The following is a 17,867-nucleotide window of genomic DNA, read 5'->3' on the forward strand; positions in this document are numbered from 1 at the left end:
TCATTTTCTAAATATTTTTAATGGTAATCACCATTATAGTTTTTTGTTAATATTTTCTGTATGGTTTGTAACATTTGTTTTCAACTTTAAAATATTAAATGGCAACAAAAAAGTAATATACAATAAAATCTGCGCTCTATTTATAAAACGTAGCCTTCTGAAATGGTTGCAGCATACTTTTAGGAGCCAGACAGTGGTATTTGTATATAGATACATGGAGAATAATCAAAAAAGTTAGAAGCCAGGGGTAAAATTCCAGGGGCCAGTGGTTCCCAGTGTGTATGTACCTTCTCTGTTTTTTAAAGGATCTATAAAGAATGCTCCCTGACTGAAATCATGAAAGTACCATACTCCAAGAAGGGATACGATTACTTACAGCACCACCTAATATTGATACACCGGAGGTCTCTCCCTCACAGATGTGGCAACTTACCTCATTAGATTGAGGTTTCTTTCTAGTAAGTGGGACACCTACCAGACTTCTCTGACACAGATTGCTTACTTTGCTGTTCTCTGATTGCTTACTTTGTTGTTCTCTATTTTATATGTATCAACTGTAATTAGTGATTTATTGCACACCATTTAAGTCTCTATAGCACTACCACACCCCTTTCTGTTCAGATATATATGAGGTGACTATAAGGGATCTCTCTATGCCCCCTTAAACCTTCATCTCTCTGAGAGAGATAGAGATAGAGATAGAGGGGAATATCTATTTATAAAAATACATAGAAAATAATCGGCTATGTACAGAACATTGGAAGCTGAAATATTTACAGTAAATACATAGTTAAACTTTTATTAAATACGAATATAGCATAAATATGCTTTTTCCTGTTTTCATCTACTTAACTGCAAAGGTCTCCAATGTACTGCTATATATGTATACATATGTATTTATATGTGTATATATGTCTGTAAATATACAGTATCTCACAAAAGTGAGTACGCCCCTCACATTTTTGTAAATATTTTATTATATCTTTTCATGTGACAACACTGAAGAAATTACACTTTGCTACAATGTAAAGTAGTGAGTGTACAGCATGCTCACTGGTGGTTGATGTAAGCCACTGAGGTGATGTTGTCCGACTGGAACCTGATAAATCTGGCTAAGGACAACAAAGGCCAAGCCATCAGAGCATTGTAAATCACTCTCAACTCCAAGATGTTTATGGGGAGTGCTGACTCCTCCAGAGTCCATAGTCCCAGCACCTTTAACGAGTCCCAGACTGCTCCCCAGCCCAGCAGGCTGGCGTCCGTAGTCACAATCACCCAGGAAGGTCTCCGGAAGCATGTGCCCTGAGACAGATGCTCCTGTGAAAGCCACCATGGGAGAGAGTCTCTTGTCGACTGATCTAGATCTATCCTCTGAGACAGATCCAAATAATCTCCGTTCCATTGTCTGAGCATGCATAACTGCAGAGCTCTCAAATGGAATTGAGCAAATGGAATGATGTCCATGGAAGTGACCATCAGACCAATTACCTCCATACAATCAAATAGTGAGCAGTGGAAAAGCGCTTAAGGTAGCTCCTTGTAAAAGGAGGGCTAGTAAGCTGAAGGGAGGATTTATAAGGGTTAGACAAAAGTTTATTGACCAATATAGTAAAAAAAACTCTATGGTGCAGTTAGAGATAAAATTGATATAAAACTAAAAATATAAAAATATTATAGATTAAACAGTCCTACAGTATTAGATCTGTCGACGATAAAACTTAAATACATTAATACAAATATATGAAGCCAGAGCCTTCAAAAGGAGAAGGAGGAGGGTCGTCTCAAGGAAGTTTACAGTGAAAGACCTAGATTGTCTGCCTTACATAAGGCTTCGGATGTCAAGAAATGGATCCCCAGCATTAAAAATAAATAGAATACTACTTAGAGGAGACCGACATACAAAGCTTAGAAGACTCACTATCACACATCAGAGAATCAACATTGATTAAAAGTTAACAAAGGCATTTGAAGATTATCGTAATTAGGACAACTATCATCTTAGGACACTAGCACTAAGATTTCTTTCACATTTTGAAGATATTTTCAATATATTTTATATTTTTAAGATATATATTTTTAAGATATTTAAGTTATATATATTTTTCAATATATTTTCTTCAATTTTTCATTTTTCATATTTTTGGCATTTGAATTTGTTAGGTGTACACCTATTTGAACGCTGGCACATATTTTCACTTTTTTCACTTTTGCATTTTGTGAGTTTTGTTTTTTTCTCCTCATTTGGATTTATATTTGGACTTACTTTGGATACTTATAATTTGGACACTTACAATTTGGACACATCTTTTTTGGACATCATGGCATGAATTTAATATCAATCATATGTAAATCAATCCCGGTCTTTTAAGGAGCCTGTGCTACTATCCATCCTCACAAAAGATTGATATAGGATATATCTTTGTATGAATGTATTTAAGTTTTAGCGTGGATAGATCTAATACTGTAGGACTGTTTAATCTATAATATTTTTAGTTTTATATCAATTTTATCTCTAACTATACCATAGAGTTTTTTTTAATATATTGTTCAATAAACTTTTGTGTAACCCTTATAAATCCTCCCTTCAGCTTACTAGACCTCCTTTTTAAAAGGAGCTACCTTTAGCGCTTTTCCACTGCTCACTATTTGATTTTACTTTTTTTGTGGTCTAGTTGTGGAGTCGTATCTGGCGCTAGAGATATCTATTTATTTCAATTACCTCCATACATGGAGCCACTGATGGCCGAACAATAGACTGTAGAGAGAGGCAAAAAAACACCAAACTTCACCTCCTCCATTGACAAAGGCAAAGAGAATGACTGGGGATTATGGGGAGGGGAGTGACACTAAACAGCTTTGCTGTGGTGCTCTTTGCCTCCTCCTGCTAGCCAGGAGTGATATTCCCACAAGTAATTGATGACATAGTGGACTCTCCATGTCTTAGGCAAGAAGAAGAAAAAAGACATGAGTTAATACAGAAACTTACAAAATATAAAAATAATGAGACACATTTTAGTTGTACTGAATACATCAGCCTACAAGAGAACTTACCCTTACAAGGCTTGGGGCCATACAAGCACAGAGAGTCTTCACATGCTTCAAACACTTCTCATGTGACATAAAATTGCACACTGTATGAAAGAAAAAAGAGAGAGAGAATATTTTGCCAATTAGTTCACTGGCTTTCATTTTACTTTGCTTCTATGAAATTCAACAGACATATTTTCTAGCACCTCCAGCATCAATATTATTAGTAAGCTACAGCAACAAACACATCTCAGCTTTAACAACAAAGGCAACATCTTGCAAATTAATTTTCCCTATTTGCTGTATATCTTCAGCGGCTTGCTCCTGGTCAGCTCAAATGGAGACCTGTAATAGGCCTAAACATAATTCTCCCCTCCACGTTTTGCCTCTGTATTAGAACATTATATATATAATTGTACTGCCCGTTATATAAGCACTTAGAGGTAACTCTAGCTAGATATCTTCCCATATAAGGATTGTCTACCTATGACAAACTTTAGGGCTCTCCTCTGACGGGCAGCAAACCACTGCCGGAATTTAATATAGCACACAAGCACTATCCCGCTCCCTGCCCGCGCACTGGCAATCACACGAAGGCAAGAGCGGTCAATCTCCCCAGTTGGACGAGACTGGGGAGATTTAAATTCTCCACCCAAAATGTGGAGAAGAGGGCAGGGAAGCAGCGGTCTGATGATCACAGCTTGATAAATCGTGACTGCAGGTTCTCTTGTGCAAACCTGCAGTCAGCGGGAGGAGAAAGGCTTGATAAATTGAGCCCTTAGAATCTTCCTGAATTCATTACCTTTTTACATTTTCTGAAAATCCTTATGGTAATGTCTGTCCTATATGTGTGAAAGCTCATTTAGCAGCATAGCTGTACCTCATATCCAACTGCTCCTTTCTAAACTACACACATAATGGAATGAGTTATATATGTAGCTAATATTTTTATTTTAGTTTTATATTTTACTGCATCAGATAACCATGCTAGGACCAATATGGCACTAACTTACTGGGTTCGTATTTAGTGTCAATAGTGTTTTTGAGTACCTAAAGGGACATTCCACAAGAATTGAAATGAACAGTAGTGCATTTATCTTTTAAATAGAAGCATTTTGCAATATATTTGCATGAGCAAAAGTGTATATGTTCATGTGAGAGCTTTTACTGTGCATGTCCACATAAAACATTTCTAAATATATGCTTTATGCACCAGCATTTTGTAGTTTGTCTGCTCAGAGAGAGTTGGCTGGGCCTTTTACATTGTTGGCAATTACTATGCTTACATGATACTAGCCATTGGCTGCTCTGTGAGTAGACATGTTTAAAATGCTGGTGCATGAAGCATATTTAGATATTATAAACACAACACAGAGGGGATATAAGTGTTTTTTATACTAAGGTCATTAATTTATCTGTAGTTATAGAAAGCGCACCTCAGCTGCAAGCAAGGACTGCATTGTGAGTATAAGTAAAACAAAATTGTGTCCTCTTGAAGTGATCCTTTTTGCGGTGCTTCTCTGTCGTATTTCCCAAGTTTTTACTTTTATGGTTATCTTTCCTATTATTATTCAGATGCCCTTTGTGTATATGACATGCTGCGTTATTACTGCCATTTCTGTGTCTCCATTTATAGCATCTCTAATCAATTCTAATGGATCTCTACACAACTAACAGAGCTCTGCTCAGCTTGTAAATATCCCTATATGGAGCTTATAGTCTGGCCCCATACTCAACCTCTTTATTATTCCATTTTATCGACAGCAAAGGTGCCACCCGACAGTCTGTGATATTATATGTGCTCGCATCTTCTACTTAAAAGATCATTATGTTCACTATTAACTGCCAATACTATTTACTGCTCACAGCTTGTGTAAAGCTCCCTTAATATATGGGTTGGTCCAATATTCTAGAAAATGTGAGCATCTATTTATATCTAAAAAAAAACTAAGGTAAAGAGATGCATTGTTGTTGGACATGAAGTCTTCTTCACAATGAGGTAAATGTATTAATCTGCATTTGCAGAGCAGCACGGCTACAAATTTAAGAAGAAACTAATTATTTTTTTTTATTTTTTTTTATAATAATTTTTATTGAGGAATATTCAAAGGCATACAATAGTCATAAAAACAGGTTCTTGCATTGCGTGTCACATACAGTAAGATTTAGTGTTACAATAATGAGGAAACAAACACAAAAAATAAACGCAAGTGTAACAATTTACATATCATGCAACCATGAGATACATAGAATGCCAAATATTGAAATGCCTTTTAAAAAAAATCCAAGGCCGCTCTTGGACCATCACAAGCATTTAAGATAAAAGAAGGCATGTGCTAACAAAAGAAACCACTTGTGGGTCTCGTTGATAAACCTCAATTTTTTATAATTTTATCTCGTACTAATATGAATAGTGTGTAAACTAAGTAAGGTGCTAAAGGGATAATTTTATTACTTGCATATATATATTTGGACAATCTTGCATAAAGTAAGAAAAAAAATAAAGCTGAGTATAATGATAACCTGCAAGATTTAGCTAGAAAGGAGGGTATATAGGGTGCGGTATATATGAGAGAAACCGCGTAGTCAGTCCTCCCATTTAAGGGAGGCATATTAAGTGGAGTGGGGGGGTGGAGGTGATGAGTTACCTACGAAAAGTAGATAAGAGATGTCAGCTTGTCTTCTAAATTTGCCAAACAGATGCTCAGGAAATAGGTTGTAAGTGGGCTAACTACTATAGGTGGTTGTTTAAACTAGGTGGGTAAAACTTAATATGACTCTAATTAAAGTCTCAAGAGCATGTGGAGAACTAGGGGAGAAGTAAATATAGATTAGCTACTCAAGATAGGAACGCTGCATTATGAGTGTTGTAAGTATATAGATCCCAAATGATGGGAATGTTAATGCAGGGCCAGCCTGCAACAGGAACATACTTGGAGTATTGGATTGATGTTGTACTTCAAATTGTGGTTGGGCGTGATTTTGATATGTATATTAGTCAATATATCAATGAGCCAACAAACAGAAAATAGGGGTTAACATTATTCCACGCCGAGATTGGTATCTATCTAGGACGAGGAGGAGAACAAAACTTACTGTAGGTAGGCTCAAACCTATTAGGAATTATTATTAGTAGCTAGTTATCTAAGGGGGTCTTGCCCTTAAAAATAAGTGAACAGGGAGGCGTCTCCTCACCCCAAAAAATTACACACTGGAACTGAAGAGGTAATTAAATACACAGAAAAATACAAAATGCAGATGCTATAAGGGGATGATTCCTATAGGGAGAACAAGCGCCAAAGCCGCTGAATAAAACATTAGTGTGCTTCTGCTGCCTAGGCACGGGCCCTATGCCCAGCAACAGGCACACACCTTATTTAAACTGTCACCCGCATTTAAATGAGTAAAAGATCTGCTATAGGCGGAGATGTCAACAATGGGAAAACATCATAACAATAAAAGGGATGGATCCAGTAAACATAATGGAACATTTATATTCCTGGACACATTAATTATGCAAACAATACAAACAGTTGTGCATATGAACGTATGCCCATCACTTGGAACAACACCAAACATTGAATTTGAAAAAAGGAATCCCAGTAAAGGCAAAAAAAGAAACTCCATGGGTAAACACATAGTTGCAGCTTGTGGAGCTGTAGAGCCCCAGATTAAATAGGTTGAAGGATATGGGGGTTCCCAGCTATTCATATCAGGAAGCGTGAGGTGTCACTGCTGACATCTATAAATAATTAGGCCACAGCAGTGTCTTCAATATATATATAGTTAATATTCTTGAGGAAGTCTCTAGTGATATGTAGTTTAGGCCAAACCTACTTGAATGTAAGTCATGCTTAGAATAAACTGTATAAGACGGCTGTAATTACACATCTGCAGAAAATATATAAACATAAGTTATGCCAAGAGACTCAATATTAAATAAACAGCTTATACATATGGGGAGAGTACTGTTGTTGATCGCTAAAGCCAAATATGTGTATACTAATATAAACAATTTTTAACAGCATTAACGCTTATCGTATGGGGTGCTCAGGACAGTCTAATCCAAACAAGGGAAACATTGCCATAAAGAAATTTGTAAAGGAGTCCCAGTGTTCAGATATTACAGATGCTATGTCCAGATTAACCAATTCCAATCCGCTGGTCACATGGAATATACTGCTCTTGTTCCACCAGGGACCCGCCACCTAAAATGTAGTGAGCTACTGGCCCCTCGTAGTTATGGTGTTGCCTTCCGTGATCGATCCTCTCAGGCCTGCAAGATTTGAAACGCTGTGTATTGTAAGATGGCATCCTTTTTGTACAGAGGTAAGGCAAGTTCGTGTCGCAGTTTAGACTGATTGTAAGTGCCGTTGTAGAAATGCGAGCAGCACCAGGAGCGCCAGGTTTAGTAACACTAGAGGAGCAGAGACTCGGTTTATGCATTAGTCTCCTTTTCTGAATCTGTTTTGGCCGAGTCAGCTGCGCGGCATAAGGTGTTACCTCCTCCTCGGCCATACACACAGCAGCTATGTCCTGTATATTTCCACTTGGTTCATGCAGCCCGTTGCTCTGCTTAAGCCGGGGTGTAGGCATACAGGCAAGAGTGGGTTTAGCAGAGATCTGGCCTAGGTATGCTTCCATTAACTGGAGGGAGGCTTCGATATAGCCCAGAGTAATCAATTCCCAATCTTCCATGGCCGCCATATTCTTGCCCGAATACAGCAGTGGCGCAACTGAAATAAATTCTGTAGCAGTATGTTTCAGTGGTCTGGACAGTAAAACCAGTTCGCCCTGCGATTGTTGTAAGCTGGGAATCTTATATTGGTCCTTTGCCGGCTTTTGTTCGCTGCTTCTGCAGGCTATATGTCCGTGACCCTCTTATGTGTAAAAGTTAGATATTAATGCGCAGTATAAGCGCTCAAACTTGGATAACAGGGTACTTTAAGAAGTCGTCTTATAGGGATCTTTAGTAGAGTGGCAATATCTCATGATAAACTGATTTTTACCCTCAGTATCGGAATTAAGAGCCAGAGCTCTTGCAGCATGCGTCCGACATCTTAGGTAGTTGGCTCCGCCCCCGAAACTAATTATTTTAACTCGCTCATTTGGGATGATTGACATTCCCTGCTCCTGCGCAATGAGGGAGAGAGAGAGGAGAGATAGAAAAGAGAGAAAAGAGAGGGGAGAGAAAAGATAGAGAGGAGAGAGAGGAGAGGGAGAAAAGAGAGGGAGAAAAGAGAGGGGAGAGAGAGGAAAGAGAGGGGAGAGAGAGGAAAGAGAGGGGAGAGAGAGGAAAGAGAGGGGAGAGAGAGGAAAGAGAGGAAAGAGAGGAAAGAGAGGAAAGAGAAGAGAGAAGATATAGAGAGAGAAGAGAGAAGATATATATACAGTATATATATATATATATATATATATATATATATATATATATATATATATATATATATATATATATATATATATATATATATATATATAAATAAATAAAAGAAATATAGGGACCAAATAGCGACTCTCAACCAGCATTAGGGTATGGTTAAGTGCTGGTTAGGAGTCGCTATTAGGTCCCTATATTTCATCGCAATATACTTTTTTGGACTCTACGTGCACAGGGAGGCCCTGACATTTAGGTTTTCTTACTCTGCCGACCTATGGGATATTTGATTTTTGTGTAGTTATATTGCTCAATTAAATTACAGGTGACGAATCTGCAATACACTAATCGTTTCCCCCTCCGAGGCATTCAGCTCCTTTGAACAAACGTCACACCCCAAGGGGGAAACAGCGGTTAGTGGATTGCAGATTCGCCACCTGTCAATCAACTGAGCAATATGGAGGAACGCCACTTATCGTTGGAGCATTAAATGGTAAAAATCTGAGAATATCAATAAATAGTACAAATTTGATGAATGAAAGTCTGCCTAATTTTTTAAATTATATCCTATGATGTGAGAGAGTACGTTCAACTTTATATTCACTTTAAATAACCTACCTCTTAGGACAATACCACAAAGGGACAGTAAAGTCAAAATTAAACTTTCATTATTCAGATAGAGCATGCAGCATTAAACATTTCAATTGACTTTTCAATGCATTTGTTATTTAATTTACTCTTGGTATGCTTTTCAACAAAAGGATACCAAGGTATGCTCAGGAGTAGCAATTCACTACTGGGAGCTAGCTTGGAACTGGTGGATAAAGGCATGTCTCTTGTTATTGACTCACCTGATGTGTTCAGCTAGTTTCCAACAGTGCATTGCTGCTCCTTTAACAAAGGATGCAAAAAGAATGAAGCAGAAGTAAATCAGAAAGCTGTTTTCAAATGGTATGCTCCGATTCATGTAAAAGAAAAATTATGTGTTTCACAAGCAAGTTCCTGATTGCTCTGTATCAAGGTGCAAACTGTTATTGTGAATGCACCTCAGCCTTCACCTCTACCCTAAGGCTTGTAGAAACACTTTTCTATTAAACTTATTTTACAGTCTTAAAGTGCTAGCATACTAGAGGTTCTGTTACAATCTTATATAAAGTGCTAGCATACTAGAGGTTCTGTTACAATCTTATATAAAGTGCTAGCATACTAGAGGTTATTTTACAGTCATATAAAGTGCTAGCATACTAGAGGTTCTGTTACAGTCTTATATAAAGTGCTAGCATACTACAGGTTCTGTTACAGTCTTATATAAAGTGCTAGCATACTAGAGGTTCTGTTACAGTCTTATATAAAGTGCTAGCTTACTAGAGGTTCTGTTACAGTCTTATATATAGTGCTAGCATACTAGAGGTTCTGTTACAGTCTTATATAAAGTGCTAGCATACTAGAGGTTCTTTTACAGTCTTATATAAAGTGCTAGCATACTAGAGGTTATTTTTACAGTCATATAAAGTGCTAGCATACTAGAGGTTCTGTTACAGTCTTATATAAAGTGCTAGCATACTAGAGGTTATTTTTACAGTCTTATATAAAGTGCTAACATACTAGAGGTTCTTTTACAGTCTTATATAAAGTGCTAGCATACTAGAGGTTATTTTACAGTCTTATATAAAGTGCTAGCATACTAGAGGTTCTTTTACAGTCTTATATAAAGTGCTAGCATACTACAGGTTCTGTTACAGTCTTATATAAAGTGCTAGCATACTAGAGGTTATTTTACAGCCTTATATAAAATGCTAGAATACTAGAGGTTCTGTTACAGTCTAATATAAAGTGCTAGCATACTAGAGGTTATTTTACAGTCTTGTATAAAGTGCTAGCATACTAGAGGTTCTGTTACAGTCTTATATAAAGTGCTAGCATACTAGAGGTTATTTTACAGCCTTATATAAAGTGCTAGCATACTAGAGGTTCTGTTACAGTCTTATATAAAGTGCTAGCATACTAGAGGTGTTATTTTACAGTCTTATATAAAGTGCTAGCATACTAGAGGTTCTGTTACAGTCTTATATAAAGTGCTAGCATACTAGAGGTTCTGTTACAGTCTTATATAAAGTGCTAGCATACTAGAGGTTCTGTTACAGTCTTATATAAAGTGCTAGCATACTAGAGGTGTTATTTTACAGTCTTATATAAAGTGCTAGCATACTAGAGGTTCTGTTACAGTCTTATATAAAGTGCTAGCATACTAGAGGTTCTGTTACAGTCTTATATAAAGTGCTAGCATACTAGAGGTTCTGTTACAGTCTTATATAAAGTGCTACCATACTACAGGTGTTCTTTTACAGTCTTATATAAAGTGCTAGCATACTAGAGAGGTGTTATTTTACAGTCTTATATAAAGTGCTAGCATACTAGAGGATCTTTTACAGTTTTATATAAAGTGCTAGCATACTAAAGTGCTTTAGTGCATGGTGACAGAGCAATATTTACCATTTTACCAAGACAATTACACAAAAGGTAACGTGCTGAGGTCTGAGCATCTGATAAATACCCCGTTAGGCAACTGCTGGGCTTGTGAGCTTACTAGAGGTGTTCTTTTACAGTCTTATATAAAGTGCTAGCATACTAGAGGTTCTGTTACAGTCTTATATAAAGTGATAGCATACTAGAGGTTCTTTTACAGTCTTATATAAAGTGCAAGCATACTAGAGGTTCTGTTACAGTCTTATATAAAGTGCTAGCATACTAGAGGTTCTGTTACAGTCTTATATAAAGTGCTAGCATACTAGAGGTGTTCTTTTACAGTCTTATATAAAGTGTTAGCATACTGGAGGTTCTTTTACAGTATTATATAAAATGTTAGAATACTAGAGGTTATTTTACTGTCTTATATAAAGTGCTAGCATACTAGAGGCTCTGTTACAGTCATATAAAGTGCAAGCATACTAGAGGTTCTGTTACAGTCATATAAAGTGCTAGCATACTAGAGGTTATTTTACAGTCTTATATAAAGTGCTAGCATACTAGAGGTTCTGTTATAATCTTATATAAAGTGCTAGCATACTAGAGGTTATTTTACAGCCTTATATAAAGTGCTAGCATACTAGAGGTTATTTTACAGTCTTATATGAAGTGCTAGCATACTAGAGGTTCTGTTACAGTCTTATATAAAGTGCTAGCATACTAGAGGTTCTTTTACAGTCTTATATAAAGTGCTAGCTTACTAGAGGTTCTGTTACAGTCTTATATAAAGTGCTAGCATACTAGTGGTTCTTTTACAGTCTATATAAAATGCAAGCATGCTAGAGGTTCTGTTACAGTCTTATATAAAGTGCTAGCATACTAGAGGTTATTTTACAGTCTTATATAAAGTGCTAGCATACTAGAGGTTCTTTTAAAGTCTTATATAAAGTGCTAGCATACTGGAGGTTCTGTTACAGTCTTATATAAAGTGCTAGCATACTAGAGGTTATTTTACAGTCTTATATAAAGTGCTAGCATACTAGAGGTTATTTTACAGTCTTATATAAAGTGCTAGCATACTAGAGGTTATTTTACAGTCTTATATAAAGTGCTAGAATACTAGAGGTTCTGTTACAGTCTTATATAAAGTGCTAGCATACTAGAGGTTCTTTTAAAGTCTTATATAAAGTGCTAGCATACTGGAGGTTCTGTTACAGTCTTATATAAAGTGCTAGAATACTAGAGGTTCTGTTACAGTCTTATATAAAGTGCTAGCATACTAGAGGTTATTTTACAGTCTTATATAAAGTGCTAGCATACTAGAGGTTCTTTTACAGTCTTATATAAAGTGCTAGCATACTAGAGGTTCTTTTACAGTCTTATATAAAGTGCTAAAATACTAGAGGTTATTTTACAGTCTTATATAAAGTGCTAGCATACTAGAGGTTCTTTTACAGTCTTATATAAAGTGCTAAAATACTAGAGGTTATTTTACAGTCTTATATAAAGTGCTAGCATACTAGAGGTTATTTTACAGTCTTATATAAATTGCTAGAATACTAGAGGTTCTTTTACAGTATTATATAAAGTGCTAGCCTACTAGAGGTTCTGTTACAGTCTTATATAAAGTGCTAGCATACTAGAGGTTATTTTACAGTCTTATATAAAGTGCTAACATACTAGAGGTTCTGTTACAGTCTTATATAAAGTGCTAGCATACTAGAGGTTCGTTTACAGTCTTATATAAAGTGCTACCATACTACAGGTGTTCTTTTACAGTCTTATATAAAGTGCTAGCATACTAGAGAGGTGTTATTTTACAGTCTTATATAAAGTGCTAGCATACTAGAGAGGTGTTATTTTACAGTCTTATATAAAGTGCTAGCATACTAGAGGATCTTTTACAGTTTTATATAAAGTGCTAGCATACTAAAGTGCTTTAGTGCATGGTGACAGAGCAATATTTACCATTTTACCAAGACAATTACACAAAAGGTAACGTGCTGAGGTCTGAGCATCTGATAAATACCCCGTTAGGCAACTGCTGGGCTTGTGAGCTTACGGGCTAAAGGGAGGACGTAGGGAGCAGTTGAGACAGAATGCAAGGAATATATGAGCACGCACACGTATACAAAACCAACTAGCCGAGAGAGAAAATTTTATTGTCACATTAGTCTTAATATACTTAAATGATAAAGGGACAGTAAAGACTTTGAAATTTATATATATATATATATATATATATATATATATATATATCTCAAATGTTTAGTTATGCAGTGTAAAACAACTTTAAAATATACCTATTTGTTTTATCCCCTTTTCAAGTAACTAAGATCTGTAACTTGTGGATTTTCTAATTCTCAGAACTTGAAGTGCACGCTGCAGACTCAAGGCTAACCATGCTCCATATGTTTTACTAATTGTTTTTAACTGATAACAAAAGCAAAACAATGAACTTTCTATTAACATAATGGCAGTGGCTTGGCTTGTTGTCTGCAGATTTTTTCCAGCACTAGCTCCTCAACATAAGCAGCGGGAAGAGTTTGGCTAATGAAAAGAAAAAAAATTGCTGCAAACAAGACAAATAGTTTTTTCAATGTTTAGACTTGACAGATATGTTAGTTATTCTATAACAAGACAACAGAAACATACTCTAATTACAAGAAGTTTAGTGCCCCTTTAAATATAGGAAGATTTTTTTTTTTATTCATCTGCTATATGTATCGGCAAGGAAAAGGTTAATAAGTGAATCTTGCTCAGTTCTAACCCTGAAGTGCCTTTGTCATGACAAGCAGTGATTGCTGAGTTAGTACACAGACCTTAACAAAACACACCTTATATTGCTGCAAGTCTCAGCATCCTCTTTATAACAGAATACATCATCACAATTCATCATTTTACTACCTACCTATTTAAATCCGGATATTGCAGTCAAACTGTTTTGACTAATAAATAACCTGAGATAGGTAGTTTGTTTAATCATGATTCGCAGGAGGAGAATTTATGCAGTCATAAGACTTATGCAAAAACTATGTAAGATGAGGTTATTTTTACATTACTGAATGAGTCAGAGCAAACTAGAAAGTGCGTAATTGGGCCAGAATCCAAACTGTTTAGCTGTCATCTGCCCCTTCATAGCTACAATATGTGTGAAAATGTTCATGTGCAATAATACCTGCGTAAACACACTTGGTGAACAGTAGAGCAGATGAAATAGTTAAACGGCCAGGATGTCACAAATTCAGCTACTGTATACAACATCAAAATGACCAGGATTAATGTATTGCCTAGAAGTGTGTGTGTGCGCCATTTATTGCCTAGCAGTGTGTGTGTGTGCGTGTCTGCCATTTATTGCCTAGCAGTGTGTGTGTGTGCCTGCCATTTATTGCCTAGCAGTGTGTGTGTGCCTGCCATTTATTGCCTAGCAGTATGTGTGTGTGTGCCAGCCATTTATTGCCTAGCAGTATGTGTGTGTGTGCCTGCCATTTACTGCCTAGCAGTGTGTGTGTTTGTGTGTGCCATTTATTGCCTAGCAGTGTGTGTGTGCCTGCCATTTATTGCCTAGCAGTATGTGTGTGTGTGTGTGTGTGTGTGTGTGCGTGTCTGCCATTTATTGCCTAGCAGTGTGTGTGTGTGCCTGCCATTTATTGCCTAGCAGTGTGTGTGTGCCTGCCATTTATTGCCTAGCAGTATGTGTGTGTGTGCCTGCCATCTATTGCCTAGCAGTATGTGTGTGTGTGCCTGCCATTTACTGCCTAGCAGTGTGTGTGTTTGTGTGTGCCATTTATTGCCTAGCAGTGTGTGTGTGCCATTTATTGCCTAGCAGTGTGTGTGTGCCTGCCATTTATTGCCTAGCAGTGTGTGTGTGTGTGTGCGCCTGCCATTTATTGCCTAGCAGTGTGTGTGTGTGTGTGTGTGTGCGCCTGCCATTTATTGGCTAGCAGTGTGTGTGTGTGTGCCTGCCATTTATTGGCTAGCAGTGTGTGTGTGTGTGCCTGCCATTTATTGGCTAGCAGTGTGTGTGTGTGTGTGCCTGCCATTTATTGCCTAGCAGTGTGAGTGTGTTTGTGTGTGCCATTTATTGCCTAGCAGTGTGTGTGTGTGTGTTTGTGTGTGCCATTTATTGCCTAGCAGTGTGTGTGTGTAATTTATCGCCTAGCATTGTGTGTGTGTGTCTCATTTATTGCCTAGCAGTGTGTGTGTGTGTGTGTGTTTGTGTGTCTCATTTATTGCCTAGCAGTGTGTGTGTGTGTGTTTGTGTGTGCCATTTATTGCCTAGCAGTGTGTGTGTCTCATTTATTGCCTAGCAGTGTGTTTGTGTGTCATTTATTGCCTAGCAGTGTGTTTGTGTGTCATTTATTGCCTAGCAGTGTGTTTGTGTGTCATTTATTGCCTAGCAGTGTGTGTGTGCCATTTATTGCCTAGAAATGTGTGTGTTTGTTTTTCCAGGTGAATAAGAATCAATCGGCCAGATTACGAGTTTTGCGGTAAGAGGGGTGCAGTGCTAACTTTTTATAAACCCGGCGTTAACAGGCAAGAAGTGAGCGTAGAGCAAAATTGAGCTCCATACCACACTCCAAAACCAGCGCTGCTTAAGTCAGCGGTGAGCTGGTTGTACGTGCTTGTGCACGATTTCCCCATAGACATCAATGGGGAGAGCCGGCTGAGAAAAAGCCTAACACCTGCAATAAAGCAGCGTAAAGCTCAGAAAAGCAGCCCCATTGATTCCTATGGGGAACCACATTTTATGTTTACACCTAACACCCTAACATAAACCCCGAGTCTAAACACCCCTAATCTTACATTTATTAACCCCTAATCTGCCGCCCCCGATATCGCCGACAGCTGCATTATACTTATTAACCCCTAATCTGCCGCTCCAGACATCGCTGCCACTATAATAAACATATTAACCCCTAAACCATCGCACTCCCACAACAAAAAAATTTGTTAAATATTATAAACCCTTAATCTGCCGCCCCTAACATCTCCGCCATCTACCTACAATTATTAACCCCTAATCTGCCACCCCCAACGTCGCCGCCACTATACTATATTTATTAACCCCTAAACCTAAGTCTAACCCTAACACCCCCTAACTTAAATATAATTTAAATAAATCTAAAGAAAACCTACAGGGATTGAAACAGCCAATAGAATGCGAGCTCAATCCTATTAGCTAATTGCATCAGCTAATAGGATTTTTTCAACCTTAATTCCGATTGGCTGATAGAATTCTATCAGCCAATCGGAATCTAAGGGACGCCATCTTGGATGACGTCACTTAAAGGAACCTTCTTTCGTCGGGTAGTCGTCGGCAGAAGAGGATGCTCTGCGCCGGATGTCTTGAAGATGGACCCGCTCCGCGCAAGATGGATGAAGATAGAAGATGCCGTCTTGATGAAGACTTCTGCCTGTCTGGAGGAAGACTTCTCCGGCTTCGTTGAGGACTTCTTGCCGCTTCACTGAGGACTTCTCCAGGCTTCGTTGAGGATGAATGTCGGCTCTTCAAAACTTTAAGTGGACCTTCAGGGGTTAGTGTTAGGTTTTTTAAGGGTTTATTGGGTGGGTTTTATTTTTAGGTTAGGGCTTTGGGCTGCAATAAAGCTTAATGCCCATTTAAGGGCAATGCCCATCCAAATGCCCTTTTCAGGGCAATGGGGAGCTTAGGTCTTTTTAGTTAGGGTTTTATTTGGGGGGTTGGTTGTGTGGGTGGTGGGTTTTACTGTTGGGGAGTTGTTTGCATTTTTTTTTTACAGGTAAAATAGCTGATTTCTTTGGGGCAATGCCCCACAAAAGGCCCTTTTAAGGGCTATTGGTAGTTTAGTTTAGGCTAGGGTTTTTTTAATTTTTTTTGGGGGGGGGGGCTTTTTTATTTTGATAGGGCTGTTAGATTAGGTGTAATTAGTTTAAATATCTTGTCATTTGTTTTTTATTTTGTGTAATTTAGTGTTTGTTTTTGTAATTTAGGTAATTGTATTTAATTTAGTTCATTTATTTAATTGTAGTGTAAGGTTAGGTTTTAGTGTAAGACAGGTTAGGTTTTATTTTACAGGTAAATTTGTATTTATTTTAGCTAGGTAGTAATTAAATAGTTAATAACTATTTAGTAACTATTCTACCTAGTTAAAATAAATACAAACTTGCCTGTAAAATAAAAATAAACCCTAAGCTAGATACAATGTAACTATTAGTTATATTGCAGCTAGCTTAGGGTTTATTTTATAGGCAAGTATTTAGTTTTAAATAGGAATTATTAAGTTATTAATTGTAGGTTTTATTTAGAATTATTTTAATTATATTTAAATTAGGGGGTGTTAGGGTTAGACTAGAGGTTTAGGGATTAATAAATATAGTATAGTGACGTTGGGGGTGGTAGATTAGGGGTTAATAAATGTAGGTAGGTGGCGGCAATGTTAGGGACAGCAGATTAGGGGTTAATAATATTTAACTAGGGTTTACGATGCGGGAGTGCCAGATTAGGGGTTAATAATTTTATTTTAGTGTTTGGGATGTGGGAGGGCCTCGGTTTAGGGGTTAATAGGTAGTTTATCGGTGCTAGTGTACTTTTTAACACTTAAGTTATGAGTTTTATGCTACAGCTTTGTAGTGTAAAACTCATAACTACTGACTTTAGAATGCGTTACGAATCTTGCGGGATAGGCTGTAACGCTCACATTTTGGCCTTAAAAAAAAAAAGTGTAATACCGGCGCTATTGAAGTCCCATTGAAAATAGACTTTACGCAAATTGCATAAGTTGAGGAGGGAGGGACGAGCAATAAAAAAAAGGATACCTTTAATGTTATTGTTTTAGTTCAATAAAACGAAATTGTTATTATTAAAAGGGACAGTAAATGTACATAAAAAAAATAATGTTACATAATTCTGCACATAGTCATAGCCTGAGGCTATGACTACAGATCTAATCCGAAACGCGTAAGCCTGACAGTGCTATGCCTGTGAATGCCAGTCCCATCGACAGTAACTGCTGTT

At 37.3% G+C, this 17,867-nt stretch overlaps 1 protein-coding gene across 1 annotated transcript in view; it reads right to left on the reverse strand.

Annotated features, from left to right (window-relative positions):
- The window catches only part of DGKQ (diacylglycerol kinase theta), a 539,130-nt gene that overhangs the window by 471,887 nt on the left and 49,376 nt on the right, over positions 1-17,867 (reverse strand). The window contains exon 2 of the mRNA XM_053702740.1: positions 3,052-3,131. Within this exon, the coding sequence (XP_053558715.1) occupies positions 3,052-3,131 (80 nt within the window). The remainder of the gene's footprint in view (positions 1-3,051; positions 3,132-17,867) is intronic.

This window comes from Bombina bombina, chromosome 2 (assembly GCF_027579735.1).
Source record: "Bombina bombina isolate aBomBom1 chromosome 2, aBomBom1.pri, whole genome shotgun sequence".
In the NCBI taxonomy this organism is placed as follows: domain Eukaryota; kingdom Metazoa; phylum Chordata; class Amphibia; order Anura; family Bombinatoridae; genus Bombina; species Bombina bombina.